General features: G+C 30.3%; 1 protein-coding gene and 1 long non-coding RNA gene across 4 annotated transcripts; both read right to left on the reverse strand.

The window, feature by feature from the left end:
* Positions 1–3,065: 3,065 nt before the first annotated feature.
* On the reverse strand, positions 3,066–5,195 carry LOC106294022. Of its 3 annotated transcripts, none has more exons than XR_001260711.1 (6): positions 4,891–5,195; positions 4,486–4,542; positions 4,122–4,371; positions 3,974–4,037; positions 3,630–3,691; positions 3,066–3,451 (listed from the first exon to the last, which is right to left on the reverse strand). It is a non-coding gene; the product is annotated as an uncharacterized LOC106294022 (long non-coding RNA). The 3 variants fall into 3 exon arrangements; XR_001260712.1 differs by having other exon boundaries at positions 4,516–4,750; XR_001260710.1 differs by having other exon boundaries at positions 4,486–4,750.
* Positions 5,196–10,031: 4,836 nt separating this feature from the next.
* Positions 10,032–13,261, reverse strand: LOC106343638 (probable acyl-activating enzyme 9). Its single transcript, XM_013782905.1, has 2 exons — positions 12,331–13,261; positions 10,032–10,936 (listed from the first exon to the last, which is right to left on the reverse strand). The coding sequence occupies exons 1-2, from the start codon at positions 13,234–13,236 to the stop codon at positions 10,193–10,195; spliced, it is 1,650 nt and encodes a 549-aa protein (XP_013638359.1). The 5' UTR covers positions 13,237–13,261; the 3' UTR covers positions 10,032–10,192.
* Between the last annotated feature and the right edge of the window lie 1,214 nt (positions 13,262–14,475).

Below are 14,475 nucleotides of genomic sequence, written 5' to 3' on the forward strand. Positions count from 1 at the left end.
TTATTTGGGAATAAAGGATTCACGCCTTGATTATTTAAATCTCTAATGATTCAAGGTGTGACATGAATAGACGGCAAGAACATGAAATGAAGAAAAGTGTTAAAAAAACATGTGGTATGAAAAGATCTTCGACATGATATATTATAACAGAAATCTGTTGAAAAACTGTAAATTTACAATTATGTAACTATTTAAGAAATCAAAAATGAAAGGTTGTGTTTTTCCAAACACGTAACTACTGAAAATGGTCGAAGAAAAATGTTAAGAAATATTTTCCTATCTTAAAATATATTTAAAATCTCAATTACTATAAAAAGTCATGTCGTATCGTAGTAAAATATATATTAGCTTTTTAAAAGTTGTCAATGTGTGTTATAAGTATCTTTTTTATAACTACTAGAGTGTTTTTCTGCGCTACGCGCGGATAATTTACTTAATTTTTATTGGACGATGAATATATTCTGAATTTAAAGAATAAAATTAAAAATAAAGAATCAGTCCTTTGTTTTTGGGAGAATTCTGTTTTATTTCATTTTGGTACTATTATTTATACTTTTTCATAAAGCTATTATTTATGTTTACATTTATTAAATAGATATTTTCAAAAATACGTAAAATATGAAATTTCAATTAAAATCCAAAATACTATTCTATCCTTACTTTACAGCTATATAGATATAAATAATTATTTTAAATAAATAATTAAAAATATATATATAGTTTTCGGATTACACGTTTTTAAATTCGAAATCTTAATAAAACCTTTGATTATTTTCCAAAATTTTATGTTGCAATTCAAAAATATTTTTGAAACTTTTTTAAAAATTTTATTTATTTTTGAAAATCCTAAACTATACACTCCAAAATTTCACCCCTCAAATATAAATCTTAATTCTATATTAGTTAACCCTAATGATATAAATACTTATTTGCCTCTTTAAAACTAAAAGTAAATGTGGTTAAAGTAAATATAAAAAATGATATTAAGAGTGTGATAGTTTAAGCAATTTCTCATTTTTGGATACTTTAGATATGATATTCTTCCATTAATCACTATTTTGGCAGTAATATATAATCTTTTGGGTTTAGTTATCAACTATTTGAAAAACTAATTGTCAATAATACAAAGAAATAACAAAGCCCAAAGTAACAAAATACTGGAACGGATATTGAATTAGGAGATGTTGGATATCCAAACTTGAATGGATATCCAAAGATTAGCGAACATATATATATTTGACGTTATATTTCTAATATATTTCTCACATTTTGTTTAAAATATTTATATTAATGCTACACATAGTTTAAGATTATATAACATACATATAATTACATACAAAATGATTTGCTACTCACTTTAAAATTTTAAATGCATGTCAAACTTCTTTTTTCATGCATTAACAAAATTTGTATCTAAAATCTCAAAACAATAACCAAATTAGTGTCTTTTAATATACTTATAATTTTATATCCAAATCTAAATCATTCAATCTATTAAAATAAAATAGATTGAATCATCTTACGTGTTTTGAACCATATAATATTCTAGATCATTTAACCGGGCTACGCGCGATTTATGTATTCTAGATTATAAAAAAGTTTAAAAATTATATGAGATTTTATTGAAAACTACATCTTTATTTGAACTTCTTAAAAACTACACTTTTGTATATATGTAAATTTAATACACTTTTAGGTCTAAATATTTGAAACTATTATAATATATTTTCATATTATTAATTAAGGACTTAAACTAAATTAGTACTTTAAAACTTGAAATTAATACTTAAAATTAAGTAAAATCAATTTTATTTATTTCTTTTAAAAATTAATACTTTAAGTATATACACAATATCATACTAATAGGTAAATATTAATATAAATAAAATGACGCATTTTATCTGACCATATCTTTTTTATTCGTTTCTATTTTCTTATATCTACTCCTCCTAATTTTTGTTTACTTTTCTGTTGATTAAAGAAAATCAAACATGTTTTTTTATCAATCTTAGGATATCCCATATTTATAGAAATTTCTAGATTAATCTCTAAAAGGAGGTACGGTTTACGGATGGACCATTTCCCTGAATAGTTAAATGAAGTCAAAAACATAATTATATATTTGAATGGCCAAAATTTTTAGGAAATGAAATACAATAATAATTAAATTTTGGTGTTTTAGTTGAGAAATTTATCTTGAAGGGCGGAGCCAACTTATAGAGAGTGAGGTTAGCTGATCCCACTATTTTAAAATTTTTATTTATTTTTGTTAAAGAAAAATTATTTGAACCCTATAAAAACAAATTTGGACCCCATAAAAAAAATTCTGACCCGATACAAAATGTTTCTGCTTCCGCCATATGTATAGTGTTTTGGATTAGTATTGCTTACAGAAGAGATTTATGTGTTAGTAACGTTGGTAAGAGGAATTTTTATCAGCATATTAGTAAGATTTATGTGGCTATATGCTCCCCAGAAATGCAGTGACCGAACTATATATGCCACCTTTGTAACCCTATTTTTAGTTTATATAGGTTAGAAGACAACAAAATTGTTCCGATAATAAACATTAGAGAGTATATGTAATATATTTCTTATCTAAGATTTTTTTTAAGGTAAAAACAGGGAGAAAGACATACTAAGAACTTACAGAAAATAAGTCTAGTTAATAACTCTTTAATTAATTATAAAACCAATGTTAAAATGAATTTTAAGTAATTAATTTTTACTTAACAAAATGAGAGAAAATCTTTTTGTTTTACGGTTGAGTCTTATAGTGAGTGTGAGAAGAAATAATATGTAAATGCATGTGTGAATTATAAAGCCTATGCATGAGTGATTTCTCGTGGATAGGATAAGAAAACGAATACATATGTAATGTAAAATTTCATGTTCAGGTGTTATAATATATATATATATATATATATAAAGCTTACCCTTTATTCTATGATTTTGGCAACCCAAGCTTTGTATTTGATATTAAACTGAGTGATGATGTTAAACTGATAATTTTTGGAAAACCGATTCAATTGCATGAACAATTAAAAAAAATATAGTTTCCGACATGAAAAGAAACTTCTAAGCGCAAAAATTATACTCTTAACCCTTTCAAACCTCCCCTGCACATGTTACAGGGATATATTCTTGCTTCTTATTCTACCGAACAATCTCTACTATTCATTTCTTTGATTATCTTCTTTAATCTTCCCACTATAAGTGGATTGCTCATTGCTCCAGCAGCTGGGTAGTTGTTGCGTAACAGAGGGTTAACGATCATGCTGAAGCGTTAAGAATTTCACCCAATTCAATAGTATTTGTTCAGTGGCTGGCTTGTTCCTCTCAAAAGATTGTTATCCGATTATGATCTTGTAGAGCACACACCGGCTATAAATATCTCTCTTTGACCGCAAATAGCCTGTTTAAATTTTGTGTAGCCATGCCTTGTAACTTTCTGTAAAATGAATGGAGATAAGGATCAAGAAGAAAAAATATTGTTTCTCAAAAAAAGAAAAATATAAAACAATTCATCATCTAAAACCACTTAAACCAAAACAGAACCTAATTGAATGCACACCACTAAACTAACAGAACAATAAACAAAAGAAGGTAAGGAAATATATAATACTTACTGCAGTGGTGACGTGAGTATTGTCGCCCTGAGGCCCGAGGTCCTTCTCTTGCAAGATTAAAGCTGGACAAAAAAAGTAATCATTTAAGAGTACGTTAGAGGATCTGAAGTCCCGGTATATCACCTGGCCAAACAAATATACCACACACTATCCATTGAACCACATTTCAAGCAGACATTGAGTGTTTCAGAATCCACCACAGAATTTTTCTCAAGAAATCGCAATAAGGTTTACAAAACGACATGGTTCATGGGTCTATGTCGACATTTATATAACTTTTCTAATAGAGACTCATGGATAAGATGCTAACAATTATTGCAGTTATGGGACAATTAGATGCTTACGTGAAGGTATTTTTGGTCTCTTGCCAAATGGCACAGGAGGATTCAGAACCATGGTCAGACTTAACTGTTGTAACACAGAGACAATATCGTGATATATTCTCTTGGAGATTTTAAATGATGCAAAACTCTTAATACATATGTTACTTACTTTTGGTTTAGAGCTGGAGGTAGAGTCAAAACAGTCAATAATTCAAGATTTTCCAATAAAATTAGGTAACTAATAACCTGCAAATATATAGGCAAACCAATCAGATCTCAGTGAGAAAATATCTGAGCATAAGCTGTAAACAGGTTTTTCAATACAACTGTAAACATATCACTCATGTCAGTAACTATTATCTCAACAGGTGTAAGCTTTCTCTTTTCACTGATCTTGTTACAATTTTGCTTTATGGTACCTGCACGGAGGTGTTGCCAAAGCAGATTACAAAGAGAAATCGAGAGAAATGAGGTAAATATATCAAATGGAAGAGAATTATAAATATTGGGTAAGGTAGTAAGCATATATATACCTTCCTAGAAGAAAATACATAAGAACATACCCAAGAGATTCCAATTTGTCATTTGCTCTGCATAAGAGATCTCAGCTTAGAAGTTGAAAATCTTATATAAGCCTATCATGTTAAGTGCACACAAAACTCATCAATTTCAATATTCCAGATCGTCTCTTCTGCTTTACTGTGCTTATATTAAGATCGTCTCTTCTACGTTACTTGCAGGTAAACATATCACTCATATTAAACCCCATAAATGTTCTAATTCCTGCTCACCATCTCCCTGGAAAAATAGTATTAAGAAAAACCAAAAACTCTAAAAACTTGAATTAATTATTTTACTTTAAAAATACATCCAATCACAAAGCAATCTAACTCAGAGATGAATTGAAAATTAGAGTTCCATGGGAAAGAGACAGTTACCCTATGATCAGCAACCCAATACACCAGTTTCTTTTTGGATCCATAGAAGTTGAAGAGTTTGTAAACTGATCCTTGCCGTTTGGTTTCATCACCATGGCTTGAGCTTAAGGCGGTTCTAGGGTTTTGGTTTGTAGAAAGGAAAGAAGAACCGTATATAAGAAGGAGAAAAAGAGGGAGGTGAAACAAACTCATTAAGAGGGCATTGATTGACGGGAGTTAAGAAGAGAATTGATTGATTGATTAGGAGTGGCTCGATTAGAACTGAGTTTGTATGATCTTCAATCGGAGAAGACGAACTGTTAGAGGTTAATACGATCATCCTTCGTAGGTTTGTTTTCTGAATGGGGTCCTTTTGGACAATAACAAATTAATTGAAGCCCAAAGATAGAAGTCCACCCTGTAAAGCCTATCTGATGTGTCAAAAAATATGTTCTTGATTGGCTGAATTTTTAATCATACGTGGACATCCTCTCTATCGAGGATATTTTCCTTTTACTTATTGTATGATTGTGTTTTTATAATGATGTGTCTATTCAAATTATATCGTATTTTCTATTGTAAAAAGACATATTAGTTTTTTTTTTGAAAAAAAATGTTAATATATATTATAAGTGTCTTTCTATAATTAGGGTGTTTATATAATGATGTGTCTTTTCAAAATATATTATAAAGATACAATTTTGAAATAACTACCTATAATCTGAAAAATCATATTAGTTATGTATAGATTTGAATATTATTTGAAATCGCAATTAATGTAAATAGTCGTGTCTTTTCGTAAAAGATATATTAGTTTTTTTAAAGAAGTTTTTAATATATATTATTAAATACTTTTTTATAATCGGAGTATTTTTTGAAATGATGTGTTTTTCAAAATATAATGTAAAGATACTATTTAAAATATCTACCTATAATCTGAAAGTCACGACGATTCATATATATATATATAACTTTGAAAAATGGTATAGAATAAAAGTTACATAGTTACAAATATTTAGAAGATATTCAAATGAAACGTTGCCAACAAAAATATTGTAGGAAGGATCATTCATGTTTACCTAGCAAAAAAATCTTTAAAAAAATAATGTAATTCAAATTGTGTGTTTTCATCTTAAAAGTTGCATTGATTTTTTTAAAATATATCAAAATATAAGTATGCATCCATTCATCTTCGCAATGTGTCTTTTCATTTTAATAATTATATCAATTTTAAAAAAAAATTTAAATGTCTAAGAATGTGTTTTTATTCTATTAATTTCATTTGTTAACAAAAAAATATTAAAATGTTTTTAATGTATATTTTTATAATGATGTGTCTTTTTATCTTAAAATTCAATAGTTTTTAAGCAGCAATGATCTATATAGAAAACACCTTTTCTAAGATAAATCACATGAATTAATATATAATTACAGAAAGTTCTTAATGTAATCAATAAAATTTATATCTAGAATCTCTTCTATTTTAAAGAGAGTGTGAACTTATTTAAAATGTATATTTTCATTATAAAAAGTATAATTTTGCTAGAGGTTTGTTTAAAATTTCTTAAAATATCTATTTTCATAATGATGTATATTTTCATCTTTAAGAGAATAGATTTTTAGAAGTTTTAAATGTCTAAAAATATATATTATTATCCTATAAATTGTGTAGGTTTCTAGGAGTTATGCACTGTCGAACATGTGTATCTTTATTATAAAAAATGTTTTGGTACTCAACCGTAGGGGTGTCAAAATGATCTATAGCTCATGATCTGGCTCAGCTCAGCTTGTTTTTTCATGAGCACGATCTATATATTTTAAGCTCATTTAATAAATGAGTTTAATGATCGAGCTTAAATTAGATCAAGAGTTATATGAATGATATTTAATGAACATGAGCTGACTCATGAGCTTGTTCATTTTTTACGTACAATAATATATAATATATTTTATATATTATATTTGGATAATTTCTATTTTTATGTAAAAGAGAGATAATTTCTATATTTATCATATTTATCTTCTAAATTAAAATGTCAAACCAAATCTTCTTAAAAGATAATATCTATATTAATCATATTTATCTTCTAAAATTAAAATGTAAAAGATACATATAAGACACTGAAGATGAATTGGTTCAAGACTCTCACGAAGAATAGGGATTTGGATCATTAATTTTGCTTTAATTTAATTTATATTAGGTATTGTTTTTTTATTTTTGTCATGTGTTGGTTTTTATTTAGTATTTAATATTTATGTTTTGGATTTTTTAATATTTAAATTTTGAACAATATTATAGAAGTTATTCTATCACTATTTTATTTTATAATTATTATTTTTATTTAGATCACGAGTTAGCTCATTTAACTCATGATCTAGATGATCTGAGTTCGAGTTTACATATTGAAACTCATATAATAAATGAGCTGAGCTGAGCTAGCTCATGAAAGAGCCAAGCTCACTATGAGCTGAGCTGAGTTGAGCGAGCTAGCTAGCTCATTTTGACACATCTATTCAAACGGTTAGTAAATGTTTTATGTTTTTATATATATGTATAAATCTTATCATCTTACAACATGTCTTCTCATCCTAAGAATTTCATATCTAAAAATGTGTCTTATCATCTTAACAATGTGTTTTTCATATGTCTTTTCATCTTAATAATTTTATGGTTAAAACATTTTTATGCATCAATTTGTTATATGTGCTATTTATTTAGTAAATCACTAGTACATGTAAATTGGAGAGGACTATTAGCGATTTAAGTGAATCTTTACAACCATTTAAATGAACTATTGCAAGTGTTAGGTGGATAGTTACAACTTCTTAAATGAAACATTGAAACAGTCGGTGGATGTAATTTTTAGTGATGAACCATTGTAATTTTTGGTGATTGTATTTTTTTGGTCATAAACCATTGCAACTTTTGGTGTTAACCAATCATTGCAACTCTTAATCCTCTGTATAAGGAGTTGTAGGCATTGACAAATCACAACAATCACAAATATACTGGTAAAAGGAAAAGTTCGTTGTAAAAAGATCTTCAAAAATAATGATATGTTTATATGTGTCTTTTTCATTTAAAATATCTTTTATTGATTTGTTTTTGGTTATTTCTCACTTTTTCTTATATTATACATTTTAAATCTATGGAAAGCTTACGGATATGTTTTTTCTCTTTTGTGACACATAAACGTCTTTGAAAACAAAAATAAGATACTGTATATAAAATTATAAATTATACAAAGTCGCAAATATTTTTAAAATAAAATGAGTTCACGATAATAACTTAAAACATTCATATAATTTTTAATGTGTGTGCCTTTACCAATTGGTTATATTATTTTTGTTGCGGTGTATTTTTCATGTGACAATTAAATAGTTTATAAGTATTTATTTTAATTTACAAGCAAAAGATGCATTTTTTATTGTTCAAGGATTTTTTTCTGTTGAAGAGATGCATTCTTTAAAAGTGTTGTAAAAGTGTATACTTTCAAAAAGTTTATATTTTTAATTTTAATTATATTTCAGTTAAAAAATTTATATGTTTATATGGGTGTATCTTTTCTTTTTGATTAAATTAACTGAAATATGTTTTAGACTCATTGATAAAGACATATTTAAAAATGTTAAATAGATTTTCATATATTAACATATTTTAAAACATAAAAAACTGAAAGATGATGGAGTTATGTTTGAACAATCACATTTTTTTATTCACAACTTTTGCAAATAATACAAATGGAAATTAATATATATATATATACATTAATTATGAAATATTTGATGCAAAAGATGATTGAAAATATTTTAGGATAAAAAATAGGTTGAATAATTTTTGATACATTTATAAAGTTTTTATTGCAATATGTGAATATTTAAATGAATTTCTATTCAACATTGCACGGATTCTTTACCTAGTTTAAGTAGCATCTTCGTGCAATAATTTTCATAAAGTTGAATATGGTGTATGTGAATTTTTCAAACCTTTATATTTAAATTGTTAACGGTAAAATCGTTGATATAATAATTTTTATAATTTATGATAAATCAGTGTTAAAAAGGCTATTAGGCTACAATCTACATGGTATTATGGTTATGTTTGAAAGAAGGTAACCAACATAATGATTAATGATGACCCTAAACTACTACATATATTGGGTCTAAGGGATCGTAACTAATTAAAAATAAACCATATTATGGCTGTAAAGGTCCAAAAGTTAACTAACCGGCCTGTTTAGAGGAATCGTGATCGGTGTTTTCTTCCGACCAAATATTTCAGATAAGCAGAAGACGAGAGAGATTGACGAAGCCGAGGAAGCTAACGATTATGAGGTTTAACCAAATGTGTGATGGAACTGTAGAAACAACCACGGGTTGTTCGATTTCCTGAAGGTAAGAAATTTCTTAGATTCTTATACGGAGAGTCGTTTTCTTCTTATTATTAGTATTTTTTCTGTTTGATTGTTGTTCTGAAATTGGTTAGAATCACACTCTGGTCTGAAATTAAACTCATTGTCTCACGGGTTTACTTAGTTTTAGAACTTAGCTGATGAAATGTCGTTGGACCAAGTGGACTTAGGTTGATAACCTTTTTTTTTTTTATAAGCTTATCTTTATCATCAAAGGTAGAAGTTTTTTGTACAATATATGAATGAAATTTTGAATATTATAGCCATTGTCTAACCTATGTTCAATGTAGGAGGGGCAGTTGCCCACCATGGATTTTTTTCCAAATTAGTGTAATTTTGTACAAAACAAAATTGATAATGTCCCTGTTGTAAATTGTATGCAAAGATATTAAACTGTGTTTATAAGTTTGCACCAGATAAATATTATTTCTAGATCAGCCACTGATTATTGCCATTTGCTAATGAGACTAATTTTTACTAACTCTTTTCTAATGCTCTGTTTCAGAAGCCAAGGGTGCCTTGTTGTGTGGCTGCTAAGCTGCAGTGATTCACACCGTGATATTAAGATTTATGGAAGGCCATTGACTATCAACATAAGTTTTCATAAAAAAAAAAAAAAAAAAAAAAAACACATGGGCGATATTACTATCTCCGGAAGAGGTCAAACTTTATCACAAAGCAAGTACTTTTATCAGACAGGACAAGGACAGATAGATGAACCACACTTGTAATAGTAAGGTTAGAGGGTTATTAAGTTGTAAGTCGCTCTTTCTTAGCAAATCAAGCATGTTACATCACACTTAGAAACTAATATCCCTTCTCAAGGGTACATTAATACATCACCCAAGATAAATACACTTTATTTTACTTCTTAGAGTTTCTTCATATACTCAATAACTCAAACCAGATCATCAAGGAAGAGACTTAGCCATTTGTCTGAGAAGAAACTTCTGAATTTTACCAGTAGATGTCTTAGGAAGCTCCTCCTGAAAAATCACGTTCCTTGGAACCATATACTTAGGTAACTTCGTCTTACAAAAGTCCCTTATCTCCCTCTCAGTCACCGACCCATCACCGTTATTACCATACTTCAAGCTCACAAAAGCACACGGCGTCTCTCCCCACATCTTATCCGGTTTAGCCACCACCGCAGCTTCCTTCACCACAGGATTAGTGTACAGAACAGTCTCAACCTCCGCGCTGCTTATGTTCTCTCCTCCGCATATGATCACATCCTTTGACCTGTCTTTAACCTCCAAGTAACCGTCTTCATGTATAACACCCACATCTCCTGTATAGAACCATCCGTCCTCTCTCATACACGCCGCGCTTCCTTCAGGGTCTTTGTAGTAACCCAGCATAACTGATCCTCCTTTTAACACAATCTCTCCTACTGAAACTCCGTCGTGCTTTACGCTTTTACCTGTTCTCTTGTCCCTAACGTCGACTTCAGCAAATCCAACGGTTCTTACTCCTTGTCTTGACTTCAGTCTAGCTCGCTCCAAGGGATCAAGATGATCCCACTCAGGCTTCCAAGCACATGAGATAACAGGGCCTCCTGTCTCAGTTAAACCATACCCATGACCGACGTTGAAACCGAGGGTTTCTGTTCGAGAGATGATGGCTGCGGGAGGTGGAGCTCCAGCCGTCATCACCTGATTCAAAAGTTTACCATCCCTCAAAATCTTAAGTTCTAGTGAATTGGTAGCTTCTTCTTTTTTTTTTTTTGTCAAGAATTGGTAGCTTCTTTTTTTTTTTTTTTTGTCAACTTGGTAGCTTCACCTTAAAATCTATATTGGAACTATAATATTTTATTACTTTATAGAAAATTTTCTTTTTAGAGTTATATATTTTTAAATATAATTTATGTAATATTAAGAAGAATAATTTATTTTAACGATATATAACTTAATTGATTTACAAATATAAATTTATATTGGCATAAATAAAATATGTACCGTAAATTAAATTTTATTTTAGGTGTAAAATAAAAAAATTACATCAAAATATTTTAAAATGTTTAGAAAAATTAAAAGATGAAATTCACGTAAATAAAAAATAGAATAATTTGTTTGTACTTATATAAACGCTATATAAATTAATTACTAATTTATATTGAGACTATATATTTACATATATTTTTAAATTTAACTATGTCATATTTTACACTAACCCAAAAGAGAAAATGATTAGGATAGCACTAAAAAAGTTTTTTGTCATAAATATGGCCTCTAAGAATAAAAATGACCAAAATAGCATTTAATGTTTTATCAAAAGAGATAAATATATATTTATACCCCAATGGTAAATTAATTTAGACATTAGGGTTTAGAGTTAAGGGGTGGGGTTTAGGATTTAGGGTTTAGGGTTTAGAGTTTAGGGGTGGGGTTTAGGGTTTAGGGTTTAGAGTTAAGGGGTGGAGTTTAGGATTTAGGGTTTATGGTTTGGGGTTTAGGATTTAGGGTTTAGGGTTTAGAGTTTAGGGGTGGGGTTTAGGGTTTAGAGTTAAGGGGTGGAGTTTAGGATTTAGGGTTTATGGTTTGGGGTTTAGGATTTAGGGTTTAGGGTTTAGAGTTTAGGGGTGGGGTTTAGGGTTTAGAGTTAAGGGGTGGAGTTTAGGATTTAGGGTTTATGGTTTGGGGTTTAGGATTTAGGGTTTAGGGTTTAGAGTTTAGGGGTGAGGTTTAGGGTTTAGGGTTTATAGTTAAGGGGTGGGGTTTAGGATTTAGGGTTTAGGGTTTAGGGTTTAGGGTTTAGGATTTAGGTTTTAGGGTTTGGAATTGGGGAGTGGGGTTTTGGGATAAGATTTCAAATTTTGAAAAATAAAAAAAATTTAAATTTTTCAAAAGATAAAATGCTATTTTGGTCATTTTAGTTTTTGAAGGCTATTTTTGTGAAATAAACTTAGAAATGTGCGATTTTGGAGATTTGTCTAACCCAAAATCTATTAATTTATTGTGGTTATTAATTTATTGTTGAATAAAGTATAAATCAAAGTCTTGTGCCATCGTAAACCAAACCGGCAATCAAACCAGGATATATAGAGTACCTGAACCGGGCTCTTGAGCGGTTGACGGGAAGTGTAGTTAGTGAGCATGTTGAGAACCATCGGTGCAGCACACATGTGAGTTACTTTATGCTTATCGATCAAGTCATATATAGTTGGCGCGTCAACTCTCCGTGTGCAAACGTTAGTGGCTCCGACGGCAGCGGTTCCCCACGTGTAACCCCAACCGTTAGCGTGGAACATCGGTAAGGTCCAGAGGTAAACCGGACGGTTTGGAAAGGACCAGTCAAGCAAGGAGCTAACAGTGAGCATGAAAATTGCTCTGTGGCTAAGCACCACTCCTTTGGGAGACGACGTCGTTCCGGAAGTGTAGTTGAGCACCATCGGTTTCCATTCAGTTTGTGGACGGATCCACTTGAATCTTGAATCTCCTCTTTCCATGATCCCTTCGTACGTGTCAAGAAAATCAGATGCAGCTGATGAAGCAGAGGAAGAATCGTCATCATCGTTGAGGAGGACGAGGTGAGGTTTATCATGTTGTCCCAAGAACGAGACTGCTTCGAGGACTAAAGAGATGGAGGTGTGGTCGACAAAAACGAGCTTGGACTCACTGTGACGCAGGAGGACAGAGAGTGCATGTGCGTTTAAGCGAGGGTTGATGTTGTTTAAGATGGATCCGGACATTGGGATAGCGAACTGAAGCTCATAGACGGACGGGACGTTGGGGCCTACGACAGAGACGACTTGGCCTTGGTTAATGCCAAGGGAAGAGGAAGTGAGAGCCGAGGCTATTCGGAGACAACGGTTGTGGGTTTCGGACCAAGTGTGGACGGTGTTTGTGGTGTGGAGGATGGATGGACAGTCGCCGTAGACGGAGGCGGCTCGGTCTAAGAAGCCGAGGACGGTGAGTGGAGTTGAGTTTGATGGGTGTGGAAGTAAGAGTTCCATTGTTTTGATACTGTTTAATGTCTTGTTTTGGTACGTGATTTGTTAAAAGACTCGTGAAGGGTCTGTCTGTATTTATAAAATATTTGAAAAGGTTTTAACATTTTGATGTCTTTTTCTTTTACAACTATAATTGATTACATATGGCCCACAGTATCAGCTTGATGAAATGAAGTAAACAAATCTTCTTTAGTTTCTTAACTAATAAAAGTACTAAATCTGGTTAATATATAGAGAGAATTATCTTTTATTGTTTTGGGAAATAAGAGTTTATAGAAAACCGAAGTTAGGTATTGAATGAAGTGCACAAAAAAAAAGGGTATTGAATGAAGACAGTCATCTTATAAAGTTAGAACCAACGAGCATTCTATAGTTTCCAAGATTGTGGCGACAAGTTTTTAGTTTGGACTACGGTCGAATAAGTTACCTAAAATAATGATCCTTCTTTCTAAATTTTTTACCATAACAGAATATATGTTTAAATAAGATTAAGACGATAATGCTTTATGCATGCAATTGATGGATACTTGATACTAATTTACATCATATTAGTAAATTATTTTCTGGATAATATGATTTAGTATTCTAGCGTAATATTATAGTAGTATTTTCACATTTGGTACTAAGAGGAGCATCTCAAAACTATTTGAAACCCTTATATGATTTTTTTTTTTTTTTGCTAAACTCCCTATATGCAAATTATAGCCATGCATGCTCGTTTAGCTGACGTACCATTGATTTCTCTACTGTCAACGTCCACATGATATGTTAGTTTTGCTTACGTATATCAATACTCAACTGTATCTTGGAAGGATTGGTCACTACCGTCGAGCGACTTGTACTTTGTGACATTTATAACTTAAATATCGGTATTGTTAATTTTTTCCAAAAAAATGTATATATAGATATAATTCTGGTCTTCAATTGTCAAGGTTTGAGCTAATGCTAGCAAAGTATCACCACCTATATTTATATTTATTAGAGATATATATCCCACATCGGAAATTCTAAAGGACATTAAGTAATATATAAAGGGTTAGGGTCAATACACTAATCGCCAATTGATTTTAAGTTGGAAGTCCATAATTAAACCAGAATCTAACATGGTATTAGAGCCCAGATCCTAAATACATTATACCCCTAATTAATATAACCCTATCCGACAGGGTATAAAGGTCGTAATTGACTCGCTCGACCGAGTATAACTGTCTTAAAAAGTTCCGAGATTTCTTGCCGATAAGA

The sequence above is a fragment of the Brassica oleracea genome, chromosome C5 (genome assembly GCF_000695525.1).
Source record: "Brassica oleracea var. oleracea cultivar TO1000 chromosome C5, BOL, whole genome shotgun sequence".
In the NCBI taxonomy this organism is placed as follows: Eukaryota; Viridiplantae; Streptophyta; class Magnoliopsida; order Brassicales; family Brassicaceae; genus Brassica; species Brassica oleracea.

Bases quoted from the DNA above. Each gene is read 5' to 3' on its own strand.
- LOC106343638 (XM_013782905.1), bottom strand. From the start codon at position 13,236: ATGGAACTCTTACTTCCACACCCATCAAACTCAACTCCACTCACCGTC. The intron at 10,937-12,330 runs GTACTCTATATA...CTTTTGAATCAG, and splicing joins CGCTCAAGAGCCCGGTTCAG to GTGATGACGGCTGGAGCTCC.